Source organism: Podarcis filfolensis (assembly GCF_964270895.1).
Source record: "Podarcis filfolensis genome assembly, chromosome: 15".
Classification (NCBI taxonomy): Eukaryota; Metazoa; Chordata; class Lepidosauria; order Squamata; family Lacertidae; genus Podarcis; species Podarcis filfolensis.
Genome location: NC_139618.1, coordinates 907,724 through 933,041, shown reverse-complemented (window position 1 = coordinate 933,041; position 25,318 = coordinate 907,724). Strand labels below are relative to the sequence as shown.

Genomic DNA, 25,318 nt, shown 5'->3' with positions numbered 1-25,318 from the left:
TAATAATAATAATAATAATAATAATAATAATAACAACAACAATAACAACAACAACAACAATAGCAGCAATGGCGGCAATAACACCGCACCAATAAAGAGCGGGGGGCGGCTGTTCGGTGCCCCCCTCAGTCTTCTCGCCCCCGCCGCCCCGACCACCAAAGGTGCCCGCGCGGGAATCTGCGCGCCTTTCCTCCTCCCGTTGTTTTCCACCTCAGCGCGAAAAGGCGCGAAAGCGAGAGGAGGGCCCGGCGCGGCTGCGGCGCCGCCGGCGGTGAAGCGGGGAGGCGGCTCCGGGGCCCGCCTTCCGCCCTCACCAGGCTCCCCTCGGCCAATGGCGCCTCCGCGGCAGCAGCACGTGACGGAGGGAAAGGCGGCGGCGGCGGCTGCCTCGCGCGCGCGGGACGAGGAGGCCGGCTCCGCCCCCGCCCCGCTCTCCTCAGAAGCGCTGTCGGCGAGGAAAAAGAGGAGGCCAGGATGTCGGCGCGGCTCAGCGAGGGGGCCATCGCGGTGAGAGGGGAGGCGGGGAGGGGGCCGCACTCTGCACATGCTCGCGCGCACGCGCTCCCGCTTTCTCTGCCGTGGCTTTTTTTAGTGAGGCTGAGGAGAGCGGGAGCCGCCAACTTAATGACTCCTAGCGCTTTTCTGGCGACTTTGCAAGTAGTATTCATGTATTTGCACGTGGTTAGAAATCCAGTTCGGGAATACACGAAAGTACACACGTGTGTGTGTGTATGCAAGAACGTGCATAACTTACAATTGGTTACATAAGTTTGCTTATACGTGTATGTTTTCCATTTTACATACTTGCATATACAGTGGTACCTCGGGTTACATACGCTTCAGGTTACAGACTCTGCTAACCCAGAAATATTGCCTCGGGTTAAGAACTTTGCTTCAGGATGAGAACAGAAATCGCGCGGCAGCAGGAGGCCCCATTAGCTAAAGTGGTACCTCGGGTTAAGAACAGTTTCAGGTTAAGAACGGACCTCTGGAACGAATTAAGATCTTAACCCGAGGTACCACTGTAATCCCTAAATCGTAGGCACTTTATGTGTGCAGGTGCCTATTGTATGTTACCCTGCCAGGGTGGTCTGCAGCCACAATAAAAACATCAGAAACCATTTTTTAAAGTACAGAACAGTCTGGCTACTGAAGAATGCCTGTGTATCCACACACTTATTTGCATCAATATGAACTGCAAGGGGAGAGAGACTTTCCATCTGGCCAGCATCAGGCAATGGCTCTTTCCACCTGCCTTGCCCCCTCCAACCCTGGCAGCCTTCAAGGGAGAGCTGCTCCAGAGTGTTACGGAAATTACGGGGGGGGGGCACATCTTTAAAGTTAAATATTACAAATATTATGCCTGAATGCATCCTTTCAACTTGACAGCTCAGGGAAGTTACCTAGCTTTAAAAATAATATAAAATCATCACCTTTCCCAGTTTCCTCCATTCCAAAGCTATTTTCCCCTTGAAAAAGGACTCCAGGAAGTTCCCAGAGGTGACAATTGCTGGGCTCATTGTTAGCCAAAGGATGCCAAATCTCATCACCTGACTTTCCTCAGGCTCCAGACATGCAAAGGAACTTCTATTGTACTTTTGGGTGGTGGGTACTTAAGACATGTTTGTCTATGCTAATCTTATACCTGAGTCTTGCCCTGACATGTCTGCTTATGCTAATCTTGTACCAAGGACTTGTCTGGACATGTTTGCCAAGCTTAACCCCTCCCCTTTTGTGACATGTCCGTGATATATTAATGATGCTGTACAAACTGTATTCTGGGATATGGTGGGAAAGTTTTAAAAGTCTTTGTCACCCCATCCTCGGGGTTCAAATTTCCTCTTTGAACCTATTGCGCAATAAACTTTGGTCTACAGCTATTGGCTCCGGTTGGCTGGACTCCTTCCTTTATTCCGCAGGGACCCGCGGGCTCTGCCCGAACAGCTGGGGGACTGAGCAGCCTCACACCTAGATTTTTTCCATAACATTAGGAAGAACTGCAAGGGGAGAGAGACTTATTTTTATTTATTTGTTCATATCCCACCTTTTCGCCAAAACAGGGACTCAAGGCGACACAGGGTGGAGTTGCATCAAGCATTAGCCCTGCTCAAAGTAAACCTTTTTTCATTAACGTGTGATGAATAGCTTAGTCTTTTAACCCTGGGCCCGGTTTCGGCCGGGGAGGGTGGGATACAAAAAAAGTTGCTTATTATTATTATTTCAGTGGGTCTCCTTTGAGTGATATGTAGTCCAGAAAAATACTATAATTTATTAGCTGCCTTTCACCATAAGTTTCCTGGGCAGGTTACAACAATTAAAACACAATCTTTAAAACAGTTTAAAACAACTTAAAATCACAGATAAAAGGTCGGCTCTCATTGGGTGCCAAAAACTGGAGGGCTGCAGGTTCCCCACTCCCTGTCTCCTAGATATACCGTATTTTTTGCTCTATAAGACACACCAGACCATAAGACACCTAGTTTTTGGAGGAGGAAAACAAGAAAAAAAATATTCTGAATATCAGAAGCCAGAACAACAAGAGGGATCGCTGCGCAGCGAAAGCTTCTGGGATAGCTGCGAACCCTGCATTTGCTCCATAAGACGCACACACATTTCCCCTTACTTTTTAGGAGGGAAAAAGTGAGTCTTATAGAGCAAAAAATACAGTACTCCTTTTGCAGGCTGGGGAAGCTGGAATTGCCTCCCTGGGGAACCACCTGTAAATGTGCTGATCTTTGCTCCAGGAGAAAGAAAAACTTCATTTAGTCCAAGGAAACCTTTTCCTGAGATCAGGCCATTCACCCTCTCTTGCTCAAAGGAGTCAGCTGTCTATTTCTTTTTTCAGGCCATGATGCAAGGAGAGAATGTTAATAATCCCGTCTTGCAGCTCATTGTGAGTATTCCCTGCTCCCTGTCCAATAAGCTTCAAGATAAATGTACAGGAGGCCAGGTACCGGCCTTCGGGGGATGGGGGAGCTTTACCATCTTGACCCAGGGGGCAAAGCATTGGGGACACTGTATGTGTCCTTCACATTACTGTTCTTGCCTTAAGTCAGCTCTCCTTGTTGGACCTAACCGTGCCTCTTGTGCTTTTCTGTGCAGACCATCCGAGCTATCTCCACTGGAACTGGCCCACAGCGTTACCGGATGCTGATGAGTGATGGCGTGCAAACCCTTTCCTGTAAGCGTCACATGCACAGAGACAGTTGGCTGGGGGGACATTGCTGCAAGATGCTCCTGGACATCAGCACTGGCGATTTGGAGGGGTGTTGGTGTAGCTCAGTTGTAGAGCCACAGGCTTACACCCAGAAGATCCCAGGCTCAGCCCTTGGCACACCCTTCTTAAAAAAGGATCCTGAGTTAGACAGGCTAGGAGAACCCTCTGCCTGAGGCCTTGGGGGGCCACCGTCAGCCAGACATGGTACTACTAGGCTAAATAGACCATATGCCGTTGGGACTAGAGGCCCACTGCCAATGTGCATTTACAAGAGGGTGTGGAGTGCAATCACAAGGTCTTAAGAGTTTACCCTACACTGGTGAAGTTACCTAAAGTAACTTTCCTAATTCCTGCTCCAGTGAAGTTTGACTTACTCTCTCTCCACCTTGCTGCTTGGCCACTGGTTAGATAAAGACTAAAGAATCAGTGGTTTTGGTTTTACTTCCTTCCAAAGAATCCTGGGGACTGTAGTTTACCCTTCTCAGAGCTACAGTGCTCAGCACCCTTAACAAACTGCATTTCCCAGCATTCCTTAGTGGTGGTGGAACATGCTTTTAAATGTATGGTGTATCCACAGCCCTTTTCCCCCTCCAGAAAAATAGGAACTTGCTTTGGTAGGGTTTGGTGGAAGCCTTCTTGTGCTAGGGGCCTCAGCATGTTCTTGAGCCTTTGGGTTTGAGAGCTTTTTATGTTCTTTATTAAAAACAAAAAAGGAAAAAGAAAAGAAAACTTAAAGGATTGTTATTATACATATCCTGAACTTTATCTAATGCAGTGTTTATACAGTGGTACCTCGGGTTACATACGCTTCAGGTTATGGACTCCGCTAACCCAGAAATAGTACCTCGGGTTAAGAACTTTGCTTCAGGATGAGAACAGAAATCGTGCGGTGGCGGCGCAGCAGCAGCGGGAAGCCCCGTTAGCTAAAGTGGTGTTTCAAGTTAAGAACAGTTTCAGGTTAAGAACGGACCTCTGGAACAAATTAAGTACGTAACCAGAGGTACCACTGTACAACTGATTTCCATATATTGTTGACTTTGTCCATAGCAAGTCTACATTTATATGTAATTTGCTCATGCGTTGTGAGTTTATACATATCTTTTATCCATTCGCTGAAGGGAGACACGTTTTTGTTCTTCCGGTTCATTAAAACCAGTCTTTTTGCTGTATTAGGGGCATGTAGAATCCATACTGTCTCTTAGTTAGATTGCATGTATTGGGAATAGAATTCAAAGGGATATTTTCCTCTGCAAATTCAAGATTTTTCTGTATAGTCATGTTAATCATTTCTATTACCCCCTCCCAAAAATTTACCAATGCGGGACACTGAATGAACTTAGGTTTTTTAAAGAGTTTGAGAGCTGCTGTGTCACGTGGCTTAACATGGCTTCAGTTTCTTGGCTTAATGTAGAGGCTATTCCGTCTCAAATTGTCTTTTTGGGAACGGAATGTTGGTTTGCATTTCAACTATATCCATAGAATCATAATCAGTGCAAGATGCAGTTGCAGGCCTCCTTGGCGTGTGGCTGTCCTCCAGTTTTTATTCAGGCACCTCTATCAAAGCAGAGTCAGTCTTTGGGTGGTTGGTTGATGAGATGAGTGTTGATTTAAGTCAAGCAGTTCTTAGATCCCTGAGCAGTAACCTGAAGTCTTATCACAGCCAGGCCACAATCACGCGGTGCCTCCTTTCACCTCATAAAATACTTTCCCCCTCCTTTCTTCTTTTTCTTCTACAGCTTTCATGCTGGCAACACAGCTGAACGACCTGGTTAATGACCAGGGCTTGAGTGCGAATGCCATCTGCAAGATTAACAGGTTCATCATTAACGTCCTGAAGGATGGAAGGTAACGGCTCAATCTGTGATAAAAGTGAGGGCCTATGATTCTGCTTTACAATCCAATCCCCTCTAGTGTGACATTAAGGTCCAGGCATGGTGTTTTATTCCTCTTGGTATGCTTTTGCGGTCTTTCATCTTAGCCCTCAGGTCTGCCACGGCAACCTGGGGAGGAAGTTTGCAACAGCAATTTTTCCTTAGATTTTCGAATTGCCTTGTTTACCCACACATAGCCATATTAGTCACTTTTGTGGCACATTGAGGGTCTAGAAGAACAAAAAGGACCAGCTCTCGGAAGATTCGGACTACAACTCCCATCAGCCCCAGCATCATAATGGCTGTACAATGCTGGTGCTGATGGGAGATGTAGTCCAAAACATCTAGAGTGAGCGCTGGCTTCTGGGGAGCCTGATCTAGGGTTCAAGACTCTGATACAGCATTGTGTCCCCTCCTTGTGGAGAGCAGGCAAGCAGGCAGCAATTTCTTACACATTTTGTATTTTTATTCTCTTTCAGATTTTGGGTAATTTTTAATGCTTTTTAATCTCTGTTGTAAACCCCTCACAGAACTTCACTTATTGGGTAAAGGTAAAGGGACCCCTGACCATTAGGTCCAGTCGTGGCCGACTCTGGGGTTGTGGCGCTCATCTCGCTTTACTGGCCGAGGGAGCCAGCGTACAGCTTCCGGGTCATGTGGCCAGCATGACTAAGCCGCTTCTGGCGAAACCAGAGCAGCGCACGGAAACGCCGTTTACCTTCCTGCCGGAGCGGTACCTATTTATCTACTTGCACTTTGACGTGCTTTCAAACTGCTGGGTTGGCAGGAGCAGGGACTGAGCAACGGGAGTTCACCCCGTCGCGGGGATTCGAACCGCTGACCTTCTGATCAGCAAGTCCTAGGCTCTGTGGTTTAACCCGCAGCGTCACCCGCGTCCCTCACTTATTGGGTAGTGTTGAGCAAATAAATCACAAAATCATATGTGACAAAAGTGGTTTCTTTTATGGGCCATAAAATGTGAAACCACCATCTGATCCAATGGTAGTTAAAATGCATTCAAAACAAGAAAACAATGGGCAGACAGAATTTTTTATTTCCAGTTCGCCTTTCTCTGTTTCCTCAAGATTTCCAAATCTTGGACTGTAAACCCCCCTACCCCCAATACTCTAAATCCAGTACAGTGGTACCTCAGGTTACATATGCTTCAGGTTACAGACTCCGCTAACCCAGAAATAGTGCTTCAGGTTAAGAACTTTGCTTCAGGATGAGAACAGAAATCGGGCTCCGGCAGCAGCTGGAGGCCCCATTAGCTAAAGTGATGCTTCAGGTTAAGAACAGTTTCAGGTTAAGTACGGACCTGTGGAACGAATTAAGTACTTGACCTGAGGTACCACTGTACTGATACAGGGGTGGGTAAACTCAGACCTGAGCCCTTTCTGACTCTCCCACATGATTCTCCAGCCCTCTCTGCCTGGCCTGCAAAACTTGACCCAGCTTTGCACCTTGAGTATTTTAGCAGGGCTGGGAAAGTAACCTTAAACCCTGGTGATGCTCCTTGGTTTTCTGAATGGAAGATAGAGAGGGGTTTGTGTGTAGAAACTAGCTGACTGTACAAAGGTAAAAACTGACGTGTGTTGCTCTGCCTACTTTTCCCTCTGGTCCTGCTTACTGCTGCCATGGGACCCTTGGAAAATTGCTGTGAAGGAAATGCGGCCCTTGCATGCAGCCTCCCCACCCCTATTCTAACATATGAGGACCTTCGGGTGTAGGGTGGTATATAAATTCAATAATTAAAATTAAAGTGCAGCATGGATTCTAGGTGCTGTAGCACTTAAATCCCCAGTTTGGGTTACCTCTGCCTCTCAGCTATTGCCCTGTGGCAAAAGATCCTGACTCCTGTTTACCTTCACAGTCTCTTAACAAGCAAAGCAGGCACCAGGCGGGTAAAACTTCAGCTTTTTCTTTGCAGGAAGGTGGTCATTGTGATGGATTTAGAAGTCCTCCAGACGGCTGACATGGTGGCGGGGAAGATAGGCAATCCAGTGCAGTACACTGAAGGTAAGGAGCTTTCCTGAGCGATGGGTCTGCAGGGGCCTTGTTCTGGCATCTTAACTGCCGCGATGCCCTTTTCAATGATGTGTTTTCCCCGTCCTAATGAGAAACAGGGATTTTGTGTTTTGGCTTGAAATGCCTTTGTGTCTGGATTAGCGATTTCTTCTCTGCTGACGTCCCCTGTTACTCCGGGATCACTTATCTCATTCATAACTCCTTCCGCTTTGGTGAGCGGTCGCCACCGTTGGAATGTGTTCGGCCCTTTGGAACAGAGTCGGATGACGCTAAAATTGAGTTTTCGGCAGGGCACATCTCAGACGAAGGATTAAATCCATCAGCCCAAGAGAAGGTGGCAAGTGTTCTAGGGAGAACCCATATTTAAGAACGCTAGGAGTTATTTGCAACACACTGGTGAACCACAAAATTTCCTTGTCCTCACAGAGAGGAGCCACGGGAGTTAGTTGGTTCATAAGTTGAGTCAAATCAGCCAGACTTAATGCAGATGATTTGAACTTCACAAATTTTTGGAGCGTAAATCTAAAGCATAAATTCAGGTCCAGAAGGAAAATATTATGCAGTACAAAAACAGTTTTTGTTGTCCATTTGCTGAAGTGTGGAAATAAACAACCCTACAGCCTGGATATCCACAGCCCTTAAAGCTTAGTGTGTGCCTGTTTTAAATGCAGCATAGATGAAAATGAGATTTTATAATGAGACTTCACTATACAGCTGCTAGGGTTATTATTGTTTATTGAAATATTTTTTATCCCCCTCTTAACCCCCCCCCAGTCCCTGCCCTCATGAGACATGGCACAAAATGAATATGGGTTGGGAGAAAGTTAGAAACAAGCAATCTGAGGTTCAAGTTCTTGAGTTTACAAATAGTTCCAGGAGTTTCCTCCATCCTCTGCATTTTATTTTATTTGAAGAAGTGTATGCGGCTTAAATTTAGGTAAAAGTTTTGAGCAGTTTACGAAGAATGTACAAGGTTCTGGCCAGTGCTACTCCTCAGAGTAGACCCATTGAAATTAATGGACACGAGCAGCCAAAATGCAACTGATAAACTGTACAGTTTATCAGCATTTGCCAATGTGGTGCCCTCCGTGGTGCCTGGGACTAGCGTGAGCTGGGAGCTCAACAGCCCCCTGCTCTGTACACTGCTTTGACTGGTTGAGCAGCTGCACGGAAGTCCGCAAGGGAGCATGTTAGACTTTCCTTGCCTGCTCTTGCAACTGAAATGGCTTTCCCCCCTCTGCTTCCCAGGCACTTTGCAAGCAGGGCAGCAGCAGAGCTCTGGGAGCCTGGCAACCAACCAAGCCCCTAGCAGGCCAGCACATCCGAATGAGAGCACAGCCGCAGCAGCCACAGCAGCAGGTAAATGGTCCAGGATGTGTGAAGGAGAGAGAGAAGGAGGTTTGATGAGCAGCAAGAGAAGGTAGTGTCTTGCTGCTCCCATGCGGCTTGGCTTCCCTTGTCTGTGTGAGGTCAGGGTTGCATTAAAAACCACTGGTCAAAATGTTACTTGCTGCAATTTGAAGGGGGGGGGAGTGGTGGTGGTTGGTTGGTTTATGGCTGAAGGCCCTTCCCAGTCTTGAGATCTGTGTAGGTTTTAGTTAGGGGTAGGCAATGTGGTGCCCTGCAGATACTGCCAGGCTCCAGCTCCCGACAGCACCTCTGACCATTGGCCAAGGTGACTGCTGGGAGTTGGAGGCCAGCTGTGTCTGGTGGGGGGGGCATCCCTACGCTAAGCTCATTCTGGCCTCACAAGAACTGGAGAGATTTGGGCTGCCCTGTGCTAAGTCGTGGCTGCCACCGTTCTTAAATACCCAGAGCAAACCCATGGGAATTGATGTACGTGGCTCACATAGGCCCATTACTTCCAGTGGATCTACTTTGTCGTATGCGGCTATAGGATCTTTTGAGCGAAAGGGCAAAGAGGTTTTGCTCAGTGGGCGCCCATTTCATAGGGATGTAGGAAGCTGCCTTATACAATGCCCCTCTAGCGCAGTATTGTCTGCACTGGTTGGCAGAAGCTCTTGAGCAAATTTTTTCAGCAGGGGGCCGGTCCACTGTCCTTCAGACCTTGTGGGGGGCCAGACTATATATTTTTGGGGGGGGATGAATGAATTCCTATGCCCCACAAATAACCCAGAGATGTATTTTAAATAAAAGGACACATTCTACTCATGTAGAAACACGCTAATTCCTGGACCGTCTGTGGGCCGGATTTAGAAGGCGATTGGGCCGGATCCGGCCCCCGGGCCTTAGTTTGCCTGCCCATGCTCTTGGGGGTTTCAGGCAGGGAGCCTTTCCCAACCCTAGGTGGAGCTGCAGTCAGGGATGGAACCTGCATGCAAGGCAAGTACTCTGTCACCAGGCGCTGCTGTCGTTCGCTCTGCTGGCCTCTGCACGGAGCCGGCCTTGAGATGGGGATGGGGGAGCACCTCTGGCCCTCCAGCTGTTGCTGGACTCTCAGCTCCCATCATCCCCAGCATGGCCAGTGGTCAGGGTTGGTGGGGATTGTAGCCCAGCAGCATCGGGGGGGGGGGTACAGATATTTCCTTCCCCCTACTTTAAATGGAAAGCCAGAAAGTCCAGCAGGTGGGTGAAAGTAACATCAAAGCATACTGGACTTGATTTGCCAAAGGTTTCTCTTGGTGCTTCGCTTGACTCTGAGCTCTTTGAGTTTGGCTCCTGGCTCGTTGGCAACAAACGTTTATAATTAAAATTGCCTTTTTGTTTCCAAGGGGTGAGTGGTGCTAACAGGGAGGATGGTGACACGGAGTTGAAAGGCAAATTGAAAAAGAGAGGCGGACGCTGAAATTGAAACAGAAAAATAATTTTTAGCCCCTGTCAGGTTACAGCGGAGCTTCATTAATAATGATAGAGCCAGTCATTTTCGTAGCTTGCAGAAAATTATCAGAGGCGCACACTGTAATTGTTATCTAAATGAGGAAACACAGCTTTGTGCTGGCATTTGATAGGCAGCTTAATTCTTTTTCTCTCCCCCCCTTTTTTTACTTTTTATTAAGGCATTATTTCACAACAGCGAAACAAACTGTGGTGCAGCGTAAATTATTCAGCATAAGAGAAAAGGAAATACATGTCTTGCAAAAGGAGTTTACATATCGGAACAGCTTGTGTATATATTGCTAACATTATAAAACTTCCGGAGGCAGACTAGTCGGTTGCAACAAAAACCCCTGCAAAAGTGTCTTGTTGCCACCTCAGAAAAGACAATGCACATTTATTAAGGTGCGATCCCTCGTAGGCGGCAGCCCATTTCACCAGAGGTGCAAAGCGTAGGCCAGAATAAGTATGTTTTAAGTCTTTAAGGTGCTGAAAGGATCTGTGTTGATTTTAATATTGTAAACACCCTCCCTCACCCCCCACTGGTGCTGCAGTTTGTCCTCTTTTTCATGGAATGTGCAATTCAAGTGATAACAGAGAATGTTAGCAAACTGCATAATGAGGCTTTCCCCTCCTTGCAATACTCAGTGTGGCTGGTGGGGGGCAGCGTTTGCACACAGAATTGCTATAGAAGGGTACAAGGCACTAGACTGTGAACTGTCACAGGGTGCCAGCTGAGTGTTGCGGTGATTGTTCCCTTTGGGCAGAGCAGGATGCTCTTGGCCCTAAAAGCTAAATGCAAAACAACAACAAAAAGTTGTGGTAATAGCTTGTACCAGCTCTTGCCTTTGCTTGAGATATTGAAGGGGTGGGGTGGGGGAAGTGGCCGAGTGGCGCCAGAACCAGTCTGTCCTGGGTTTTGGTCAATACATGGAAGGAGCTCAAATGCCAGGGTATCTTGATGTCGCTGCTGCGCCGCAGAGCTGAATCCCTAATCGTAGGATTGTAGAGTCGGAAGGGACAGTGAGAGGCATCTAGTCCAACCCCCTGCACTGCAGGAGTCACTGCTAAATAACCCCCAATTTATGGCCATCCAAGCTCTGTTTAAACAAACTCCAGCAAACGAGAGTCTGCCACCTTCTGAGGAAGTCTTTTCCACCATCGAGCAGCCTTTGCTGCCAGAAAGTTCTTCCTAATGTTTAGCCCGATACATCTCTTGTCTTTAGGGTCTGCGTCAAAATACATCACCCCTTCAAAGGTGCCTGGGAAGCCAGGCGGCTCCAGCTTCCTGAGCACCCCTGGGGGCTCCCAGACCAAAGTGGTGCCCATTGCCAGTCTGAACCCGTACCAGTCCAGGTAAGTTGTCCAGCGTGAGGGCCTGCCACCACCATGGCCTGAACGCCCTGGGCACTCAGAGCTGCGTTAGCTTCACGTCAGGGCCTGCTGCCCCATTGCCCTATGCTTGTGTCTCTGGTCTTAATTGCTTAGCCCCAACTACTGTGGGATTAACCTCTCCCGGTTGGGTGACAAATTAATTTTTAGGAAGTTGATTTTGAAGCCTGCAGGTGCCTCTCTTTTTTGGGGGGGGGGAGGGCTTTGCTCCTGTGGCACAAAGTCTGCAGAATCCGATGCAAGCTGCGCTCTTGAGTGCACGTGCATGCGTCTTTGCCTTGTTTTTCTTCCCAGCGAAAACAGAGTGTCCTTCCCGACTGCGTTCCTAGCAGGTGGCTTGGGCATGGCAGGCTTCCATTGTGCCTGTTTACCATCCTTGTTCCTTTGCGTTTCGGGTTTCCAATGCTGCCGTGCTTCATTCAGCAAGTCACTGGCTGTAGTCATTGGTGTAAATTGTGGGGGAAGGCAAAGAATAGGGAGGCTTACTCCTACTGCGGCAGAACAAAGGGGCTTTTGTGCTGCGAGATGTACGAGAGCTATGAGCTGAATGCCACTTATTCCATATGCACATCTGATGAAGTAGGCTGTTGCCTACAGAAGTGCCTGCCAGGCGTGTTCCTTTGTCTCTGCCCTGTAGGTGCTCTGCTGGGTGAGCGGGAGGCGGTCCCTGGATCAGCCATTGGCTGTCATGAGGCTCGTAAGGCGGGGTTGGAGGCCCTTTCAGCCTCATTCTCTTGTGGTGGGCAACCTTCTGGAGAGCCCACATGCCAGTGCTGGGCGTGGCTGGAGGCAGAATTGGGTGGAACACCAGGTTTGATCAGAGAACTGTATTCCAGTGGGATCGGTGCCAGTGGTTTCTGTAGGACCACATCTCTTACCCTGGCAAAAGCACTCTAGGAGAGAGGGGTGCAGGGAAGGGGTGGAGTGGGAAGGGGAGGGGGAGTCCAGAGGGCTGGACAGACAGGCCTAGAGGGCTTCATTCTCCCCCCTCCACACACACACACACACACACACACACACACACACACACGGTAAGAGACTGCAGCACTTCCTGTGTGGTTCTTCCCTAATCTTAAAATGGATTTCAAGGCCGTCCGTCTATAAAGGCTCTTGAAGAGATTTTGGCAAGAGCTAGTCCAAGTGGGCTGGCAAGGTTCCTAATTCTCCCCTGTGGTTCTAGGTGGACAATTTGCGCCCGGGTGACTCAGAAGGGCCAGGTCCGTGCATGGAGCAACTCACGTGGGGAAGGGAAGCTTTTCTCCATCGAATTGGTTGATGAAAGTGTAAGTGTTCGTGGCGAGGCGAGAATTGAAGGCTGGGTTGGGGTTGATGGGAGTTGTAGTCCAAACCCTCCAGAGGGCACCCAGCTGGCAAAGGCTGTTGCAGAAGAAAGCTACAGAGAGATCAGCCAAAAGCTCTGAACTTACTACATGCTCCCATCTCTGCTGCTGCCGCTGGATTCAACAGCCCACCTTTCCTTGAACGCTCCGAGTTCAAATCAACCATCCCTCCCCCCCCCCATTCCCAGTCTTGAAGTGGAATATGTACGCTGCTTATTCCCTGAGAGATAGAGACTGGCCCAAGGTCACTCAGTGAGTAGGACCATGTCTCCTCCAGACCTTCTCTAGCCTTCTACCCCACAGGTTCTCTGTCCACCGAAAACCTTGTGTCACTAAGGAGGAACTTTTAGAGAGAGTAGAGCAGCCTGCTGGTTTCTGTTGCTGCACCCCTTTAATGGACAGCTGGCTCTGCTGCTGCTGCTGCTGCAGTGTGGATTGCAGGTTCTCTTCCCCCCCCCCCCCGCCCAGCCGCCCTGTGGAATCAGGGAGGTACGGTATGCAAATGATTAGCATCTCCAAACAGAACATCTTTTTAATTAGAAAATAAATATGTAACTGGAGGAAAACTCCTGCCTCCAGTTTGTTTGCGAGGAGGGAAGCTTGATTAGCCAAGCCCTGTACTTAAGCTCTGTAATTCCAAGCTTTTGATCAAATTACAGCTCTCTTTGCTGCGCAGAGGCTTGTTGCCTGTTTGTCTGCGTGTGTGGAAACATTTTTTGGGGGGGAGGTGTGGCTCTGAACTCCTGGCACATCCTCGTCAGCTGTTCCTTTTGCTTCCTCGCTATCTCCGTGCTGTCAGGTTCCTGACTGACGGTTTTTATTACAATTTTAATACTCCTCCTGCATAAACATCTTAGCTGGTGGTGCTCTAGCTCCGCTTTTAATTATCACTTTGGGAAGGGCCTGTCACAACACTCTGGGTGCCTCTGCTCCTGCTGCTATGTGGGTGATGTCATCCGCTAATTTGTGGAGCGAGAAGCAGGTATCAGGGAGCTTGTGAGACAACGACACTGTCGTGGAGCCGGAAGAGGGCTCTCAGCTGGGCGGCAGCGCAAGGGGCTCATTGCTGCTCTGTATGGGCCAGGTGTGGGGGACCTTTGCTGGACTACAATTCCCATCAGCCCCAGCAAGCATCGTCAGTGGCAGGGGAGGATGGGAGTTGTAGTTCAGCAGCACCCGGGGGGGCCAAAGATTCCCTATGCCTGGCATAGGCCCTGTTCTTCTGGAGTTTATTTTCAGGGGACTATAGGGAAGCATGCAACCCAGAGAGTTCTTGGAGTCCGGGTGGGGAGAGGAATCTGTTCATAGGTATTATTTTTTATACTTATCTATTCATTTGCAAAAAATATTACATCACTGACATTAAGGACGGGGAAACAACATGGCAGCAAACAGCATAAAATCAACAGTAAGATTACGTTCATAAAGCAAATACAAAATACCTCGCATCATTAGGATTGTCAGCTGATTTGGCAACTAGAAATCATCTGCCCTTTTAACAGATTGATTGATTGATTTTAAATTCATGTGAAATTTACATGCTACCCAAGCCTGCCTCTCTGGGATAATGGTGGAACTGTGAGAATGTGCAAAAGGTTTCCTCTCCTGTTGCTGAAAGGGAAGGCCACCTTTTCACCTTTTCCATCTTCTGTGGTAACAGATCAGCACTGGTGCCTGGTGGGAACAGACCGGTGCCACTTCTGCTGTGGCCCTGGGGTACATTCAGGTGGTTTGTGGCATGCCTGCAGATTTATGGTTGAAGATAGAAGACTGCATATCCATCACACTAGACTTTTTTTAAAACAACAAATCCTGTTAGTCACTTTTTTGCTACAGGCAACTTAACAAAATAAAAAAATCATGCATTAAAGAAAACATTGAAACACCCTACCCACTCTAAAAAGCCCCAGATCATTAAAAGCCAAAGGCCTGATTACAAAGAAATGTTCTTGCCTGGCGCCTGAAGATATATAACATTCATATTGACTGCTAATTGTAATTTAATTGCTTCTTTTATTTCTTACCTGTTGTATCTTATTGAATTGCAATTTGAATTCTGTGGAATGGTAATACAATATGTAAGCAGTGAAAGAAGCAGTAAAAATACTGCTGCTTTCACATATAGCATCTAGCACAGCACATTGCTTCAACAGGCGAAAGAACCGTTAAGGGGTCTGCAAAGACCCCCCCCCCAGCAATTTTCATGTGGTCTGGAGGTGGGGTTGGAATCCCCTTTTTTGTGCTGATTGCCCTTCCTGCTTCCCTATTTCAGGGTGAGATCAGAGCAACGGCCTTCAATGAACAAGTGGACAAGTTTTTCCCCCTCATTGAGTTGAACAAGGTACTGTGCCCTTGGCTGGATCAGCGGGGGTGGGGATGTATTTTAAACGTGTTAAAGCAGAATGTGCACAGCCTGCCTTCATTCTTGCCTGGAGGAATAAACCTTGTGTGGGTCTGTCTGATCTGTGGGCCTGATAACTGGAATCTCTTAAGGCTAGGGGGAAGAGTGTTGCAGTTACTCTTGCCTAAGGGGTGAAGGGTTGCAGTACAGCTTGATTTGCCCATAGCCAAACCTCCCCCCTCCCCTGCAGGGTCTCTGGGTTAGCTCACAGGTTAGGAGGCACTGCTGCCCTGTCCACATGCCTGAAAACAAGAGCAGAGCTCTCGTATAGTAATAATCATGGTTATTTAATTTATCAGCGGCGATATACAAAAGAAAAAGCCTCAGAGCAGCTTGGCAAGTTAAAATGCAACAAACTAAAAGGAGAAACATTCAAAGCAGGGAACAATTCAAAAGCACAAGGTGCTCCTCTGCTAACATAAAAGGCCACAAGACCTCCCTGCCCCACTGAAACACGAGCATCACCGTGGGAGGCAGCCTAGTTGTCAAAGGCCAGCAGAGTATTCTGCAGCTGGAGCCCATTTTGTGTGGTCACCCTCCACCCCTCCCTTGGGTGGGGCATCTGGAGAAGGGCCTTTGATAAAGACAGCAGGGTTTGGGCTAGCCCATATAAATTTGAGGTTCCCCTTTCAGGAGACAGCAAGTGGACTTGTCTGAAAGCGCAGGTTCCTCTGTGTTTCTGGACGCGACCCTGATCTTCCACCCCCTTGGAATTTCCTTAGTTGGGGTTGAGAGGGGAGCAGCGGAGCACTTGAATCGGGGTGTGTGCGGTTGCTTCACTCTTTTTTCTCTGCCTCAGGTCTATTACTTCTCAAAGGGCCACCTGAAGACGGCCAACAAGCAGTACACGACCGTGAAGAACGACTACGAGATCACGTTCTCGAATGAGACGTCCGTCGTCGCCTGCGATGAAGCGCAGCACCTCCCCTCTGTGAAGTTTGACTTTGTCCCCATTGGTGACCTGGAGAGCGCAGACAGAGACGCCCTTGTGGGTGAGGCAGGCAGCGGGGGCATTGCTTGCGTGTTTAGCAAAATGTTTCTGGGCAGCACTGTCATAACAATCCAGCCATGTGAGGATATTAAAAACACCACCACCACCACCACAGCAAAGTGGTTTACAGCACACAAAATTACAATCAAATCATCAATACTGCCTGGTAAAGAAAAAGAAGGCCATTGCAAAGACCTTGTCTGAATAACAGTTTTTAGGAGATGTCTGCAAGAAGGCAGGAATGATTCCTGCTGAGCCTTCATTGGCAGGGAGTTCCAGAGGGCCTGCCGCTCTAAAGGCTCAGTCCTTAGTGAAGGCAGCCCAAGCCTCAGGGGGTATGAGGGGAACCACATGATAGGCCACATCAGAGCATCTTTAAAGGTCCCAAAGACCTTGGGCAGCCACCCCCAACCTGGCGCCTTCCAGGGTGTTTTTGACTACAATTCCCATCAGCCCAAGTCAGTACTGTGCTGCTGCCTTAGGTACTGAGGTATGAGTCTCTCATGCTCACTCGTTGGAAAGCTCCCCTGGCACAATCCCAGTGCTGCTCCTTGTTGCCAAGAGACCAGCAGCCTTCCTCTTTCACGCAGAGACCTAGTCACCAGCTGGGGTACATAGTAATTTGTGTTTTCACAAGAAGAGGACCATTGAATTGCTCTCTTGACCTTCCTCCTCTTGGGCTGTTGCCTCTGCTGCATTAGCCCTCTTGGCTTGCTTTCTAGACTGGCTCTGCCAAACTTCCCCTCCCCTCAGTGATCTCAGCTCTTGTAGTAGCTCAGGTGAAAGGTTCCAGACTGCCTTAGTGCACTAAGGCACAGCTTTCCAGGGCCTTACTAATTCCAAAGGTGCATAAGCAAACTGGGCTGTGGGTCAGGGCCTTGCTGCTGCAGTACTTCTCTTCAGGGTGATATTATTATTATTAATAATAATAATAATAAATTATTTCTATACTGCTTATCTGACTGCGTTGGCCCAACCACTCTGGGCAGCTTCCAACACATTAAAGCACCAAACACAGTGAAACGTCAAACATTTAAAACTTCCTTATCCACATTTAACAACTCAGAATGATACTTTTGAAGGCAGCCGCCACCAAGCTCCTCCGTGGCCATGCTTCTGTCCTGCACGTCAGCCAAGGGCTTGTGCCCTCCCCACAGGAAAAGCCCCCGTTCATGAAATGGATCCAAAGCCCTACCCCTGGTGATGCATGGAGTGGCAAATGATAAGTGTACGGTGCTAATTAGGATCATAATGTCAGAAGAGGCTGGCGGCTGGCCAAAGGAGGCCCTTCTAGTCCCACGTCCTGTTCCCCACAGCGGCCAGTCAGATGCTCTTCCTCTCCACTTGTGTTTCCCAGCAACTGGTATTCGGAGGCATACCACACTGGAGGGAGAACACAGCCACTGTAGCTAATAGCCACTGACAAGCCTTGTTCTAAGCAGTTTACAGGTATAAAATCAATTATAAAATCTATACATAATTAACAATATGCAGTGAAACTATTCCATCAAAGCATTAAAAGCATCCATAATTTAATATGCAGTAAAACAAGCCAGTTAAAAAGCATAGCAATTAAAGGAGTTATTTTTAAAAAGCTATCAGATCAGGAAGTTCGGGTTCAGGTGTGTCTTCATGAGCTGGCGGAATGCCAATACGGATGGACCGTCTCCTATTTCGGCAGGGCTGATCTGGGCTACTCCACTAACATGGGCTGTGCCATAAACGTACGGAGAACGCTCCTAACATCCCTCTGCTTGCCTTTCAGATGTAATTGGGATCTGCAAGAGCTGCGAGGACCTCACGAAAATCACCATAAAGTCTTCCAATCGAGAGGTGTGGAAGAGAGTTGTGCACTTGATGGACATGACTGGGAAAGGAGTGAACGTCACTCTGTGGGGAAACGACGTAAGTTGTCAGAGGAGTAAGGAGCCCATTCAGGACAGAACATTGCTCTTAGAACCTTAAGATCGTAGAAATCATGCAATTGTAGAGTTGGAAGGGACCCCAAGGGTCATCCAGTCCAACCCTCTGCAATACAGGGTTAAAGCATCCAAGAGAGAGGGCCACCCAACCTCTTCATTTCTGCTGCTCTGTTGACCAGCTTGCCTCACCTGTGGACCCAGGAAAATGGCACCCTTTGACAGGTGCCTCTTGGCCCTGGATCTGGGAGGAGCCATAGTAGAGCCCGTGGTTTTGTATGTAGAAGGTCCGAGGTTCCGTCTCTGGCATTTCCTGTTCAAAAGGATCAGAGGGGAGGTGATGAGGAAGACACAATCCTAGCAGACCAACCTCCTCCCGCCTGGCACTGTCCTATCAGGCTCAGCCAGCACTACTGAAGAAAGCTGAGGCTGCTGGGACTTGTAGTGTCTGAAACATCTGGAGGGCGCCAGGTCGGGGAAGGCCAGGCAGGGCACTGATCTGATGAGAGGGCAGCTCCCTGAGCTGTAGTTTATTCTCAGCTCCTTGCTTGAAAAGCCAGGGACATTATTTTTATTTCCTAAGGTTTTTGTTCCCTGCAATTCCCTCCCCCGCCCCCAAATAGGGTTGATGGAGTCGTGATGGCCTTGGGTTTAATGCTGTCGTGCTCAGAAAGCACTGAGGGAGTCATTTCCATACGTTGCACCGCGGCTTCCTAGGTCGATATTGCAAACTCCTCTTGCTTTTGAAACATTGGGGAGTTGTGTAGGGGGGTGAGCAGAGCCCACGCGAGCACCACTTTTCCTGCCACCTTTTGTAGAGACCCGAGAACCAGGGGCTGGTTGAGAAAGTGCTGTTGTGGACTCCTCATGGGCTTGCTGCACTTGCGCCCAGGGAGACTCAGGACCACCCAGACCCCATAGGCATGCTGCTGCTCACGCCATACATAGGGACGAACAAGGAGTGCCTGCTGCCTCGGGGCGGCGGCTCACCAATCCCGTGCCTGGTCCATTTAGTGACCAGGGCCCAGCAGGGCTCTCTCTCCTCTTGGGATTCCCTGCCACTGCCATTCAGGTGCATTTACTGTCCCTGACAGTGGAAGCAGAACATAAGCATGAGTGTTAGTAACTATGGTTACTACCTACTTTCTTCTTTGTGGATTTGTCTAATTGTCTTTTAAAGCCATCCAGATTGGTGGCCATCACTGCCTACTGTGGGAGGGAGTTCCAGAGTTCATGTGAAGTTCATGTGAAGGAAATACTTTCTTTTCAGCCTAGTTCTAGTGCTTTCCCCCCACCATGTGTAATTTTCTCAAGCTCTATCATGCTGCTTCTTACTCACCTTTTCCCTAAACTCAAATGCCCGCTTGTGGAATGAGCGTGCCCCTCTTTATCTTCGCAGGCAGAGAACTTTGACGGCTCTAAGCAGCCTGTGGTGGCCATCAAGGGAGTCAAAGTCTCGGATTTTGGTGGCCGGACTCTGTCTGTTGTTTCATCGAGCAGCATCCTCATCAACCCTGACATCCCAGAGTCCTTCAAGCTGCGTGGATGGTACGCTTGCTCGCTTCTGTGAGCGCCGCATGGCATGTGTTGGATTTAACATCTTGGCTAGAGTGGGGTGGGGGAAGGTAAACCCCACGCCATTCCTGGCCACATGCTTGCATGCAAAAACTAGGCACTAGGAATTTGAGGTGTTGTTCCTCTTGAGAGAGGCAAAACACGCACACCCGTAATCCTGTGACCAAACCTTGAAGGATTGGGTGTTGAAACAGATGTAGGGTGTGGGGAGAGGGTCAGGCAGAAGCAGTTCCCTGATCTGTGCAAGGCAGCATGAAATGGGATTCCGCTCTGGGAGCCAAGGGGGCAAGGTGTTGGCTTCACAGGGCAGGTTCTGGCCACCCTGGAGGACAGTGGAGTGCGAGGCAGATCCGACCCATCCGCTGGGAGCTTTTTGCAGGCGGCTGCTCTTGAAGCACAGCTCCTTAGAACATAAGCAGAACCCGCTGGATCAGGCCAGTGACCCATCTAGCCCACCATCCTGTTCACACAGTGGCCAACCAGATTTTGTATTTTTATGTTGTGAGAACTGCCCTGTGATCTTCGGATGAAGGGCGGCATACAGATTTAATAAATAAATAAACCTGATGCCTGTGAGAAACCAGCAAGCAGGATTGAAGTGCAAGAGCCTCTCTTCTCCCTCTGGGTCCCATCAGCTGGTATTCAGAAGCATCAGTGCCTCTGACTGCAGAGGCAGCGCAGGGTCATCCTTGATAGCAGCCACCCATAGCCCTCTCCTCCTCCATGAATGTGTCCAGTCCCCATTTAAAGCCGCTCAAGTTGGTGACCATCTCTGCCATCTGCCGGAGGGAGTTCCATGGTTGGACTCTGTGCTGATCGTTTCAGCGAGGTGTCCTGGTGATTCCTGACCATTTCGGTGAGATCTGCCCACTAGGCCAGCCTGCTACCCTCCAGGTGATTCTGATTGGCTGCACTGGCTGGGGTGGGGGAGAGAGTTGTGGTCCACATCACACCAGGCTGCCCCACAAGACTTCCCTGCTGTGTTGCACCCCATGTTTGAATCAGTCAGGAGGGGGCTTGTCCTTCGGATTTCCCACCTCACCCACCAGATGCCCATTAGACCAGCCTTCTTCGGGGACCCCCCCCCCGCTTGTGTTTCCTTCCACTTGCTCTCATTTGTAGAATACTCCTGCTTCCTTTGAGCCTCTTCAGGGGGAGGCGATGCTGCTTTCTTGTTCTGCGAGGGGCTTGCCATTTATTTTCACTCTGGCTTCTGTGTTGATTACAGCATTTGACATGATGCCAAAAGGGCATTTAGTTGCTGGCAACTGCGCAGAGGCTGTAGCCGCTCCACACTTGCCTGCTGGAGCACAAGGTTCTGGGGCCAGGATAGGGAAAGAGTTTTTCCTGCCCTGCCAGTTGACGTGTGAGGAATCCGAACGTGGCCAAAACATGCTCAGGGAAGCTTGCCTGCATTCCTGAATCAGCCGTAACAAGTTTTGAGAAAGTTGCTTGGTTAACCTTGGGCTTCAGTGTCTCTCCCCCCTCCCCCCCCCCCAGTTTATAAACGGGGCACAGACAACGCCTCTCTGCTGCCTCGTGTGTGTTGCTGAGGAAAGGAATCCATTAGCGACGGAGGCACTTCAATAATGCACTCCGTTTCATTTGGCGCATTGTTCCTCTCTAAGTGCTCTTGGCACACTCAAGGCTGTGCCAGAGACAGAAGAGGAGGCAGCCGTGCTCGCCTCCTCCCCCTGCCAAACGCTTCTCTTCTGAATTGCTGGCCAGCCTGAGAAGCCACCAGGAGAGGCACAGGATGGTGGCGTCTCTTGTCTCTGGGCACCTCCTGCATGCTTGGAGTGCCGGTGCGTGGGCTGGCATTCATGGACGGCTCTGCAGGCGTGATGGAGGTTTGGAGAGGGGCTTGGAAAGGAGGCCGAGCCTGCCTTCTTGGTAACCGTGTTGGGGGAGGAAGTGAGCACCGGAGAGAGGTGGGGCAGGCAGCTGTGAGGCAGAAGCAGCTGTGGTGCAGAGCGTAGTCAAGGAGGACCAAGCAGGTGGTTGCGAGATAGAGCCTCAAAAGTGCCAAGGATCTTGGCCACCCTGCCTGACTTTGTCCCTCTGGGACAGGGGTCAGCAACCTTTTTCAGCCGTGGGCCGGTCCACCGTCCCTCATGTGGTGGGCCGGACTCTATTTTGGAAAAAAAAATATGAACGAATTCCTATGCTCCAAAAATAACCCAGAGATGCATTTTAAATAAAAGCACACATTCTATTCATGTAAAAACATGCTGACTTCCGGACCATCCGTGGGCTGGATTGAGAAGGCGATTGGGCCGCATCCGGCCCACGGGCCTTAGGTTGCCTACCCCTGCTCTGGGAACAGTCTTGGAAGGGAAGAGCCACAGCTCCGTGGGATAGATGCCGTTTTGCATGCAGAAGGTTCCAGGTTCAATCCCGGCAGCATCCCCAGGTAGGGCTGGGAACGACTCCCTGCCTTGACCCCTGGAGAGCCTCTGCCAGTTAGTGTGGACAGTACTGGGCTAGGTGGAGCCAGTGGTCTGACTCTGTATAAGGCAGCTTCTGTTGTTCCTCTTAAACACTTCATTTCAGACTCTCAGGGCCTGTTTACCTCTTGGATGTCAGAGCTGAGCTGCTTAAGATGTGCAAGCGATGGGCTCATGGGCATATGAAACTCAAGTGCCAAGGGCTTGGCTTCACTCCACTCCTTTCCCTTCTGCCTTTTAGTTGTCCGCAGGCAAGGAATGCTGTTGCTTTGGTATGGAGGAGCACTGGTCCATGTGAGCCCCGCAAGTTGCCACCTTGATTATTGGTGGGTCCTTCTCAAGCACAGAGTCACCATTTTTCCAGAGGGGGATGTGGCTGCATCCCTCCAGAACGGGGTCAGTAGCTCAGGCTGGCTCTGTTCCCTGAGGTGCCTGCTTCCACTGCAGGCTTGAGAGGGGAATCCTTGGAACAGGAACTCAGGCAGCGCCCTGCCTGCATGGCTGCCTAGGCTGCTGCTCGCCCCTTCAGGGAGGTTTTGCAAAGGCGGGCCTGAGGAGCCCCCTGGGAAGAAAGACAGGACTCTGCGTGGGCTCTCTCCTCAGCCGCCTTCCTGGCTCTTTTCCTAGCAGGCCCTGTGTCCTGCCTCCGTTGAGGGAGGGCTTCGCCTTTGCTCTGGCCCTTGCACACTCCCACCTGGCATTCTGCCTCAGGCTCCTTCAGAAGCCAGCAGTGTTCACAAGCGGAAAATGCTGCGTTCAGCCCTTTCTCTCCCTTCCTTGGTGAAATTTTGTGGAGGGGAACAAAATTCTCCTGAAGCAAAGCGCCCTCCCCTCCCTGCCCTGACGGCTTCTTGCTGCTGTTGGTGTGGGCTGCTGCTTCTCTCCTCTTTCCTCTCTTCTCTGTTTCTCTTTCCGCCTGCGGTACCCGAGAGGTTGTCACTGAGCCCCTCTCCTCCGCCCGACGTGAGCTGCTCTCTCGCTTCCTTGCTTGTTAGCCGTGCCTGATGGGTCTGATGAAACAAAGGCCAGCGCTTCGTGCGAAAAAACAAATTAAACTGCGGTGCTGCTTGTTGGTGCAGGGGTGGTAGCACCAGCTTATCTGGTTGGCAGAGGGGCCGGCTGGTTTTTACTTCGGGCATGGGATCTATTAAGCTCTCCCTGCATTTCTCTCCCAAGCTTCTGCAAAGATAATGTGAGCATGTAATTTAGCTCTCACCGTGCAAATGTCCCAGTGCCCTCAGCTCTCCTCTGAAGCGGCTGCAGTGCTGAGCCATGGCCTCTAGTTGGCGCACGAGCGAAACGGAGCGTGTCCCCGTTTTCCAAGATTATAAAATATTGCACTAATTAAAATGGAGTATTAGTGTATCCTGAAATGCTATTTTAGTGAGTAATATACACAAGTTACTGTAATTGTTTCCTGTGCAAGCCATTGATAAAAATCCCTCTTGCATTGAGCGCAGGAGGGTAAAAATAAAAACCCTGGTATGTTCCTGTTTCTTCTTGGAACCGAGAGAAATATCCCACACCCCCGCTTTATTTTGTTTTGCTTCCAGGTTTGACTCTGAAGGGCAGCTCCTGGAGTCCACCTCCATCTCAGGCACAAGGACTGGGCCCATGGGAGGTGCAGACACCAACTGGAAGAGTCTGCATGAGGCCAAATCTGAGAACCTGGGGCAAGGAGATAAGGTACAATGGGGACTCAGCATTTTGGGCTGTTCCCTGGGGCTCCTGTGGTGGAGGTGGCAGAGGCAGGCAGTCAGCAGAGCCCTGCAACTAGAAGGGTCCCCCTTGCTGCCTGCAAAGTCATGCGCAAGTTCCCCCTTCAGCATCCCTTCCCTTTCTCGGAAACGAAAGTAGCAGCTACGTTCAGGGGACGGGCCATAGCACCTGCCTGACAAGCAGAAGGTCCTCAACAGCATCTCCAGGTGGGGCTGGGAAGGAGGCTCCTGCCTGAGACCCCGGAGGATGCAGGAGACGCTCCTGAGCAAGCCGGGCACAACGGTCTCGCTCAGTCTAAGGCAGCTTCCTGTGTTCCTGCCTTCCTTGCAGAGTTACTAAGGACAAAAGTCAAAATAATTTAAAAATTGCCTATTGGAATTCATTAAGTGTTTCATACTGAAGTGGTTGTATTTTATTCTTAAGAATGCATCAGACGTTCCTAAACCTTACAGTAAATAACCAGTTAAAGGCAACGCAGTTAAACCACATTAAATCATACCGTGTCTGGAGGCAATTCAATTCCAGTGGAGCAGAAACGTGAAGGAAACACTTTGGTAGCCTAAATGTCAGTCTTGATAACAGCTCATTATCTTTTAAAATAAGAATTAAGAGCAATAGCCCTGGTGTCTTGAGGTGTTGGGATGTTAATAAGGCAAGACAAAGGGCCTCACATTTGCAATGGAGGGAAATGTCGGCTGCACAGCCAGTCAGGTTCCTCAGCCAGCTCAATTAGTTCACTCTCTAAACGGTTCGTCCATTAATCAGTCAATTAAAACACACATGCGCAGGTTACAATATCTCAATTCAGGTAATGTGTTGGAGGATATTTAATGAACATAGTTCTTTATCTTGACTCCTAACTAGCACAGGCACATTGTTCAGCTCACTGTTGGGAGTTTGCCTGATTATGCGAAGGAATGATTAGGCAGTGGACCCTTCTGGCTTTGAGCAGGAGGTGTGGCATGCTGGGGTCCCTTTAACATGGGGGGGCTGGGGGTGTTGATTCCAGCAGGGCTAGAGCTGCAGCGGCCTGCCTGTCTCCCTGAGGCGCTGCTCTGGTGGTGGCTGGTCAGGTTTGAAAAACAAAATCCCATCCACAGCCTTTCCTGTCCCCCCGCAGGCAGACTACTTCAGCTGCTTGGCCACAGTGGTGTACCTGCGCAAGGAGAACTGCATGTACCAGGCCTGCCCATCCCCGGACTGCAACAAGAAGCTGGTCGACCTGCAGAACGGGCTCTACCGCTGCGAGAAATGTGACCGGGAGTTCTCCAACTTCAAGTACCGCATGATCCTCTCGGTGAGTCCCTTTTCCAGCAGGTCCTGTGCCCTTCGCAGCCAGGCTCCTTTTCAGCTTGGGAGGAGCAGAGAACGCTGTGTGTGCAGGCCAGCCTGCTCTTGCTAAGGGGAAAGATGAGCACCAAAGAGCTTCTGTCTCCCGCTCCAGCGGACGAGAGAAGATTATGCTGAGCCAATCGGCATTTGCAGTGGTCTTTCCCAGACCACGTGAGTGTGCACGGAGACCACCTTCTGTTTCTCCCTCTCTGGAGCTGCGGGGGAAGGCTCACTGTCAGAACCCCTGCAGG

The 25,318-nt window shown here is 49.7% G+C and overlaps 1 protein-coding gene across 1 annotated transcript in view; it reads left to right on the top strand.

The window, feature by feature from the left end:
• The first annotated feature begins 352 nt into the window (after positions 1–352).
• Positions 353–25,318, top strand: part of RPA1 (replication protein A1) — a 33,570-nt gene continuing 8,604 nt past the window's right edge. Inside the window, exons 1-14 of the mRNA XM_083587678.1 lie at positions 353–507; positions 2,846–2,893; positions 3,103–3,181; positions 4,954–5,062; positions 7,019–7,107; positions 8,365–8,475; positions 11,178–11,307; positions 12,524–12,626; positions 14,956–15,024; positions 15,884–16,076; positions 17,841–17,980; positions 19,394–19,542; positions 23,570–23,702; positions 24,856–25,032. Coding sequence (XP_083443804.1) covers positions 475–507; positions 2,846–2,893; positions 3,103–3,181; positions 4,954–5,062; positions 7,019–7,107; positions 8,365–8,475; positions 11,178–11,307; positions 12,524–12,626; positions 14,956–15,024; positions 15,884–16,076; positions 17,841–17,980; positions 19,394–19,542; positions 23,570–23,702; positions 24,856–25,032 — 1,563 coding nt within the window. The 5' untranslated portion in view covers positions 353–474. The remainder of the gene's footprint in view (positions 508–2,845; positions 2,894–3,102; positions 3,182–4,953; positions 5,063–7,018; positions 7,108–8,364; positions 8,476–11,177; positions 11,308–12,523; positions 12,627–14,955; positions 15,025–15,883; positions 16,077–17,840; positions 17,981–19,393; positions 19,543–23,569; positions 23,703–24,855; positions 25,033–25,318) is intronic.